Source organism: Equus caballus, chromosome 7 (assembly GCF_041296265.1).
Source record: "Equus caballus isolate H_3958 breed thoroughbred chromosome 7, TB-T2T, whole genome shotgun sequence".
Taxonomy (NCBI): Eukaryota; Metazoa; Chordata; class Mammalia; order Perissodactyla; family Equidae; genus Equus; species Equus caballus.
Window position 1 is genome coordinate 32,998,493 of NC_091690.1, and position 9,907 is coordinate 33,008,399.

Genomic DNA, 9,907 nt, shown 5'->3' on the forward strand with positions numbered 1-9,907 from the left:
CAGATTTATGAGATTATTTACATAGCAATGAAGCAGTTTTAACCCTGGTGTCTTTGGGGCCTCAAAATTCTACTCAAAATTTCATTTCAGGGGGGCTGGCCCAGTGGCATAGCAGTTAAGTTTACACACTCCCGTTAAGTTGGGCCAGAGTTCACTGGTTTGGATCCTGGGCATGGACCTACACGTTTCTTATAAAGCGACACTGTGGCAGGCATCCAACATACAGAATAGAGGAATGTGGGTACAGATGTTAGCTCAGGGCCACTCTTCCTCAGCAAAAAGAGGAAGATTGGTGGTGAATGTTGGCTCAGGGCTAACCACCCTCAAAAAAAATTTCACTTCAATGATTGCACATTTTCCCAGGACAAATGAGATAGAAAACTTCTCTCTCCCTATCTCTATTTCCTACTGCTTCTTTGACTTTTAGGTGCAATTGCTATCACATAGCTAATGCCATTTAAAATAGCTATCAAAACATGTTACACGCAGATATACGTCCTCCCACAGTTACAAATTTTTAACATTATTGCATACCTGACCATATGTTTCATACTTTATATTTTTTACAGCAATCACTTCCTTTTGCTTTTTCCTTAGCACTCCCTTTCCTGTTTTAGCTCAGTTCAATCCATCACTCCAAGTTGTTCATGTTTATAATCTAGAATGCCTTCCAATATTTCCCTACTTGTTCGTATAACCAAATTCAATTAAAGAGGCTCTACAACTTATTACAAACTACATATTTTTTGACCTCTTGCTTTTGTCATTTAACCGTACCTCATTAAAATCTCTCTAATATTCTCTGTTTTGGATGCATCATAACCTATTCAACCACTCCACCTTGATGGAAATCCATAAATTTTTCAGTCTTTTCTAACTTCAAAAGCTATACTAAAATAATCATCATTGTGCATACATCGTGATATACCAGCACTTTTATTTCAACGGAATAAATTCCCAGAATGTTGTCTTTCAGATCAATATCAGATGATTTTCCCAAAGGCTATAAAAGTTCACATTTCCCCAGGCATTATATGAAACTACCTTTTCCTCTCCTAGCATATCTATCAGCAAAAAATGGTACTTGTGTTTTATAAGTGTGACAATCTGGTAGATGTAAAGTGATGTGTCACTTTAACTTTAAATTTCATTCCCCTATTATTGATCTTGAGTATCTTTTTATAAATTTGTAAACGTTTGAATTTACTTTTCTGTAACTTGTCTGATAATGTCCTTGCCCCATATTCTGTAGTGTTGTTTTTTCACTTCTTGTCCAATTTTATAAATTTAACTTTAATAGAATGGATATTAATCTAATGTTTGTCACCTGCATTAAGCTATATTTTCTAATTCACAATCAGTCCACTGATTCGCTTAAGGTATCTTTCCCAAAACAAAAATTTTTAAACTTCATGCAATGAAATATGTCTACTTTTATATCCATAGCATATACATAATTACACAACATATCACAGCTCTCCTACAACTGCCTTCATTTGAGAAAATGTTCTCTCTTACTTGCATTATTACAGAGCCCTTCTGACTAGGTCCTTGATTCAACCATTGTCTCATACAGTCTATTTCAGACACAGCAGCCAAAATCATTTTCCATTTCACTCAGCAAAAAAGGCCAAGTTTCAAAATGGTCTACAAGATCCAACATGATCTTGACCCTTGTTACATCTCTGTCCTCGTATCCTTCAACTCTCCCCCTCACTCCTTTAATTCAATACAATAGACCTTAGTGTTTTCTAAACATGCAAAAAATATCACTTAAGGGGTTTTTCAGTGGCCACTACTCCTGCCTAAAAGGATATTTTTCCAGATAGCTACTTTAAATGTTGCCTTCTTAATGAAATAGCCACCAATTGTGATCCATCTTTATATCTTTAACATATAACATATTTCTTGACATAGGGTTTGTCTTCTCTTTGGATTGCTGCTTCTTCTTAAATGCCATCTACCTAGGCTGGGACTAGTATGAGGCTGTCTTTTAACATTCAAGTTTATTTTAGTTGTCTATAAAATATTCTATTTGGAGAATTTGCTTAAGAGATTCTATTTAAATAAATAGTCTCTGTTTATTTTTAAATCAGATAACTCTTACAGTCATAAACCTGGTTGAGTTGATAGATGAATACAGCATATCTGGTGAATGATTCACCGCTAACAGGACTCAGTACTCTGATATTTCCTTACATGAGGCTCTATTGCAGAAGGAAGGGGAATATAGAAGTCAGTATAGCTGATTTTCTTTTTAATTTCCTCTTTATTTTGATGAAGACACTAGTAACTTTGTGTATCTCAGGAAGTTATGTTTTTTAAAAAAGTATACTAACATAGATCCAGATCTGGCTATAGGGTTGCCAATTAAAATATTGCCAAGAGTTCTAAGTCAAATGAGTGAGAGGAGAAAATGTGAAATTAAGATATGACCTATAGATGGATGCTCAGTTTATTGGTTAAAAGCAGTCATAGCTAAACTTAATGGTATTTAAGTAAAAATCTCAGTTCAAAAGCCAGGTTTTTCACCTTTTCATTGCATTTCTTCTAAGGTTTTACTAAAGATTAAATATTTGAATAAAACATCATATTTAATTCTGATTTTAATGTACAGCTCTTGTTTTAAATCTGATGAATCTCAGTACTTACTTAAAGCTCCCAAATAAATCTAATTTACAAAGAGAAATTAATCTGAAAGGAATAGCTCATGAAGCCACCATAATAAACTTCAAATTAGCAGACATCACCACCCCCAGGCCCCTGTGACTCATGACAACTACTTGACAGCACCAGACCTGTCACTCAGTCATTAATTAATTCAAATAATATTAGTTGAGCATCAATGAGGTACTAGAAACTGAGGATATAACAGTTAACAAAGCAATGTTACATCCCTAGATATCTTACATTTTGGTGAGAGGTAGAAATATTTTCTGGGTAGAAGCACAGGACATTCTTCAGTTAGGATCTGGGGCTCTTCAATCAAACACTCATTCATTAAAGCTCACTTAACTTAAATGTAAAACATGCTAATACATGCAGATTATAATATATTATTTTGAGTTTAGACATCAATTCTATGTTTGAAATGTAAGCATGTCAATGGGTCTTAGATATATCATATGAGAGATTAGAGAGATAGATAGATAGATAGGTAGATAAATAGACAGATGGATAGATGATAGATGATAGAAATAGAAATATATGGCTTGTAGTTTGTAGCTAAACATGTCAGCCCCTGAATGTCTGGCAACTGTCCACAAGAGTCAAGACTATATCTGACTGACCCATAAGAATCAAACTAGACATCTCTCCATGGCAGATAACATAAGAAGACATACTTGTTTAGGCCTGCCCATAGTTGTAGGTTTCCTGACTGACCAGACAAGAAAGGACGAGTTTGGTGGAAACCTCAGCATGCTAAATCAACTACATTTGCCATACTCATTGATAATGCATCTACCCTACTTTGTGTGGTGAGAAACTGTAAAGCCTTACTGGTATTCCATTTTCTTCTCCATTGCCTTGAAGAGAAGAGGTGACATTGAAATATTTTTTTATGCATACACTTGAGTGTGTTCTCTGTGCAAAGACCCACTCATTTTGAGGGAAAATAATCTGCTTCTAGAGGTGTTACGTTAAGATTGACAAATACCTATAAAATATTTATAATACAATGTGATACATACTACAGTAGAAGTAAACACCAATGGGATGAAAGCCAAGGAAGGTAACCCTCCTCCAATCTCGGGGAATCAGAAAATGCTTCCATAAAGATAGGACTAACAGGTAATAGGAGAAAGAAAAGGAAGAGATCATCGGTCCAAGCAGGGGAAAATATATGGATGAAAGGTTAAAATTGTACCAACAACAAAATAAATGTTTCCCCGGTGTGATACATAATACCTCACTCTGCACTGTATAATCCACAGTTGCTTATCTGGCACATGGAATTCTGCCACATTATGATTTCTATAATGAGTTCCAATTCCAAACTAAGATTTCAATAAACAGAAAGCACCATTTCATCAATGTAATTTCCCATAAATTCAGATCTCCTTAGCGAACAGGGAGATATTTAGAGATTTAGGGAAAATTAAAAGCCTCTTTTTTTTTCTTTTTTGGAATAATAGGGTAGTAGAAGTCTTTAGCCTGAGTATTGCAAGGGCAAATTAAAATTTCACTGAGTTTTTGATCCACAGAATTTACTAGCGTGGGATTTCAATCCAAAGATTCAAGTCAGAGTTCTGTCAAAATAATGTTAATTTTTTCACATTTTCTGAGCCCATAGTAGTGGTGAATGAACTCTTACCCGTAGCCCTTATTTTTCATAATTGTCCCCTTCTAGTTTTAGTCTTTTATGTTGATTTATCTTTATTGCTCATGGCAATAACTGCCAAAATGTTCTTTTTCATCATTTTTAAAAATCAATTCATTTCTCTTGAATCCATGGCAAGCTCCCAATATTACGACATATTGATAGAATTGGAAGAGCCATTATGATTGCATTATGAGTATATACATGCAAAAACCAATGGCCAACCACTTATTCACTCTCCACTCCACTGAGTGTTTCTGACTTCTACCTTCAGGCTCAGGTCTATCCTGATCTCCAGAAACAATTTTTATCCAGACAAGTGAGACACAAAATGCTCTAACCCAATATTCTGTTACTCAGCACAAAGTTACTTACTCTGAACTTCTATTATAATTGTGATACTTTACTCTGATTCAATCATCATGTTTCATCATATTTCTGATGATTGAAGTACATTCTCTATGCCTAAATAAATCTATATTTCTATATTCCCAAACTGTTATCATCTCATAGTTGTCAAAAATAAAGCCTGAAGAAGTTCTTTAGGAAAGACTTTATCAAGAATGTAGAAAAAGTTGAGAAAATGAAATTACAAGAATTAATTCCTCTTTATAATGCAATTAACCTAAGCACAGTAACATACAACATACTCCAAATCTATACAATAGGATCATACATTGACTCCACTACCCGCACAGACTAGTGGAAATTCTTAATGGAGTTGGCAAAGAGAATTCTCTCTTCCCTGGACTGGTCTGGATAACTTTGTACATATTACCCTACCTCCACTGGTTTCTTCTGCGGGAGGCATTCTGTACTAGGCAGGCTGTTCCATATACTCGGGGCTTTATTCTCAGTTTTTGCTTCTAGATTAGTTTAATGTTCAGTTTAAGTAGAGCTCAAATCAAAGTTTTCTAACCTTAACTTTTTGTGAAATTTAGGGTAAACACATAGAAAAAAGTCTATAAAATAAAAACTTCTTGTAATTTAAATAAAATGAACAGCACATAGCCAACCTGCAGACCTATAAATAGATTACTGTCAGCACCCCAAACCTTCTGTGTGCTCCATTCTTCCATTCTCCATCCTGATTCTATGGGAATAACTTCCTGGCTTCTCTTGTAGCTTCATCACCTATGTAAGGCCTTATTGTCATCAGCATCTAGCCCACAGAAGGTTTAAGAGAATATCAAAAGGGCACACTTTGGCCCTGGAATGGTTTCCATCATGTTTAGATCTCAGTCTCATACCACACTTCACTGCAAAACATACTGGGAAATGGATTTTCTGGAATAAGAGGTGAACAGTACCAATCTCTGCCACATTGGACTAATCATATTGGTGCCTACCAAAGTCACTGATGTGGAGATTAAATAATTGTTGAGTGTGAGAACTTAGTGCTGACCCTTGAACTTAGTAAGCACCAATAATAGTAATGATTATTATAGGCTACCTTTATGTATTACCATTTATTATATAGGCCAGTATAAAATAAGAATATGTTCACAAATTCTAAATTAGGCAATAGAAATGTTAAATGTGAAATGTGAAAGATACTTTCTGGACAATGTTTCACCCTCATCATTCAAGATCCCCTTCCTCAGGGCCGAACAAGTGGTGTAGTAAAGTTTGCACGCTCCGCTTTGGTGGCCCAGGATTCACAGGTTCAGATCCCGGGTGCGGACCTACACACTGCCCATCAAGCCATGCTGTGGCAGGCATCGCATATGCAAAAAGAAAGATTGGAACAGACGTTAGCTCAGGGACAATCTTCCTCAAGTAAAAAGAGAAAGATTGGCAAGGGATGTCAGCTCAGGGACAATCATCCTCATCAAAAAGTAAATAAATAAATAAATAAATAAATAAAAAGACCCGTTTTCTCATGAACCTCAAAGTTCTTCCCTGAAAACACATAGACTGACAGATGTAACAGTGCAGAGCAAACTGTAAAACAGCAGCCCTTCTAAGAATAGTTATACCTTCCTGCACATATATTAATATTTGAAGTGGGTTAATTCTACTTTATGTCAGAGAGAATTTAAACAGCTTAGGTCATTCCATCAGCCCTCCCTATCACTGAGAAAGGAGGAAATCTCGGTCTCAGAATGTACAACTTCCCCATGCTGAGAGTGATTTTAATGTTCAACGGTACATATTTTGTACAGCAACACCCTGAATATAAACCAGCTACTTCATTTGATACTAAACTGAATATATGGTGAAATCTCTCATGCTAGGGAGGACACTGAGTGTGCCAGACTTCGACCATGTCTGTTCCCAACATGGAGATTTGCTGACACAATCAATTTCCAGGACTAATTGAAACCACAGAAGTCCAATTTTAGAATCTATCCACATATGGTATGTAACTCCACTACGTCGCATGATGAAACTCTAAGTTTATATCTTTCTCTTGCATTGCCTTGTTTATGATTGTGACAGATAGCACATTCCCACACATTGCTAGGCACTCAGTAGGTAACAAATGCATTTTGTTTTGCTTTTACATGAAGAAATCATTGAAGCAATAATCATTTCCTCTTGCTGGATTCATCAAGTACTTCGTGCTCAGACTTGCCTCTCTGGAGCTGGAACCAGGAAGCATCTACCCGAATGTGCTTAAAAAAGATTAAAAGTGGGTTGCATGCCATGCAATCAATGTTAGGCAGTGATCTCATAAAATACAAGACTTGAGGACACTGCGTGTGTGTAGGGAGGCAGTGCAAATTGTAGTGGAGGATGGAGTTCAATAAAGTTGAGGGGTTCAGGGCTTAAGAGGACATAAAACTCAAAACCCCTTTTACTTCTGGTTTTCCTCAGCTCTTTACCACAGTACACCCTGAGCATACTCATTCCAAACTTGATCCTGAACAACAATAGCAGCTTTCTCAGAGAAAATTTACATTAAAGAAATTTAGCATGTACTCAGGAAATTTTCTTTTTTTTTTTTTTGTTTAGGAAGATTCGCCCTGAGCTAACTACTGCTAATACTTCTCTTTTTGCTGAGGAATACTGGCCCTGAGCTAACGTCCATGCCCATCTTCCTTTATTTTATACGTGGGACACCTACCACAGCATGGCTTTTGCAAAGCAGTGCCCTGTCCACACCTGGGGTCCGAATCGGCGAACGCTGGGCCGCCGAGAAGCTGAATATGTGAACTTAACTGCTGCGCCACCGGGCTGGCTCCAGGAAATTTTCTCAATGGTTTAACTAAGGGGAACATTTTCTGTTATTGCCCAGACTGTCTAAGTTTTCACACTGAACTATAAAAATGCCCTTCCTAGTACATAGGCATGGGCAAATCCTGTGGCTTACTTGTTTGACTCTCAGCTGCAACAACTTGAATAGAATTACCTTTTCCTCATAATGCCCTTTATCACATTCCATATAACAAATAGAACAAAAAACTGAAAATAATCACTTTATACTGTGCATGTAAACACCTGATATTTTTTCTCTGACATATCCCTACTGTATCAAGAAGTCCAAATAGCTATACAGCACATAAATAAAATAAATAAAAAGACAAATTGGTTCTATTAAAACTTTGCCACCTTTAACTTTTACAGTCTGTCCATATATCTGGTTTTCTTATTAATTGTTTCCAAAATAATCTGAAGGAATGGAACTTAATTTTTTAAAAGACTATTTTATTCTGAAGTTGAAATATTTCATTTGTATTTTGAGTCCCATCATGGAATCTCCCTCTCCTATGACTATATGTACAAAGAGACACTGATTCTAATCAAAGTTTTCTCCTCCCCAGGGTTTTTCTCAGAGCAATTTTAACATCTTTGTTCCTCAAGCTATAGATTAAGGGGTTCATCATAGGAACCACATTGGTATAAAAGACAGAAGAGATTTTTCCCCCATCCATAGATCCAGCAGAAGATGGTTTGAGATACATAACTGCACCTGATCCAAAGAAGAGAGAAACAGCAATTATGTGGGAACTGCAGGTACTGAAGGCTTTGGACCTGCCCTCTGTGGAGCTCATGTGGAGGATGCTGGAGAGGATGAAACCATAAGAGATAAAGACAGTGAGACTGGGCACAATGATGTTGATGCCCACCACAACGAAAACAACCATCTCATTGATGTAGGTGCTTGTGCAGGAGAGCTGGAGCACAGGGAGGATGTCACACAAATAATGGTTGATGGTGTTTGCATCACAGAACGTCAGTCTCAGCATGCATCCAGTGTGGGTCATGGCACCAGAAAACGCCATTAAGTATGAACCAAGCATAAAGCTGGAACATACTTTAGGGGACATGACAATGTTATACAAAAGCGGATTACAGATGGCCACATAGCGATCATAGGCCATTGAAGTCAGCACATAGCATTCAGAAATGACAAAAAAGCAGAAAAAGTAGAGCTGAGTCATGCACCCCGAGTAAGAGATATAATTCTTTTTTGATAAGAAGTTCGTCATCATTTTTGGTGTAAATACTGAAGAATAGCAGAGGTCTACGAATGACAAGTTAAAGAGGAAAAAGTACATGGAGGTGTGTAGGTGTGAATTCAGCCCAATTAGAGTTATCAAGCCCAAATTTCCTAACACAGTGACCATATACATTACTAGAAACAGGAAGAACAGGGGGAGTTGGATATCTGGTTGGTCTGTTAAGCCCAAAAGAATGAATTCTGTCACAAAAGAATAATTTCCAGGAGCCATTCTTCTCTAAGGGAATCTGTAGACACAGGAGAAAAGTGTTAGATTACAGAACAACTCAGCTCTTCCTGCAATATCTCATCCTGTAAGAAATTGTATATACTGGGAATGTCTGAGACTAGCCTAACCTGGAACAAAAGAATCTGCCTTTACCATTACCATGACACTGATATACATGAACTTTCCCTTACTAGAGTTTTAATAAGCCAAATATAGAAAAGAGCATCATAAATAGCCTACAGAGAGAAGGTCAGTTCTGTCATATGCAATCATGACTGCTGAGAAAACCAGCGAGAAGATTGATGGACCAGAACAAAATTATCCTTCTCTCATCTCATCATTTCTGCACTCACATAAGCCCTCCTCTCACTGGTAAAATTGGAGGCAGCCACTCAAGCAACATGGTCCTGGCTTCTAATGCAGATTTGACTTGGTGTAGTGGGAGCCAAGGAGATTGTTTCCAATCAAAAACTAAGGAACCAAATTCTAGGAAATGTTAAGTGATTGCCCATGTCACAGAGTAAAAGCCATAAATCTAGAAACGTGAGCGTTCCATCTATGGAGAGGGAACATACTGACTGAGATACTGCACTTTCTGAGCCTCCTAATCCGATCTGTAAACATTCTCTGATCTCTATTGAATTCATTCTCCTGGAAATTTCACTTGAACCTCAAGACTGCACAAAATGGGAAAGAATGTGGTAGATCTTATGTCCCTAGACTTCTATCACAAAACAAGAAGGACATTAAACAGAATTCGGAAACTCACCCTCCTTAAGCCAGAAAACCTTAGTGCTCTCCTGTCCTTGGTATTTACCACAGTGGTCCTGGAAAGGCAATTACAGATTCTGAGGCTTTGTCTTCTTTAATTCCAAAAGGATGTAGCCCAGATTTATTTCATATATGCCCT

The 9,907-nt window shown here is 37.0% G+C and overlaps 1 protein-coding gene across 1 annotated transcript; it reads right to left on the minus strand.

The window, feature by feature from the left end:
• Window positions 1–8,067: 8,067 nt before the first annotated feature.
• Window positions 8,068–9,000, minus strand: OR8B1 (olfactory receptor family 8 subfamily B member 1). Its single transcript, NM_001391553.1, has one exon. It carries the CDS (start codon window positions 8,998–9,000, stop codon window positions 8,068–8,070), a length of 933 nt encoding a protein of 310 aa, NP_001378482.1.
• Between the last annotated feature and the right edge of the window lie 907 nt (window positions 9,001–9,907).

Coding starts and splice junctions, on each gene's coding strand:
- OR8B1 (NM_001391553.1), bottom strand. CDS start 9,000: ATGGCTCCTGGAAATTATTCTTTTGTGACAGAATTCATTCTTTTGGGC.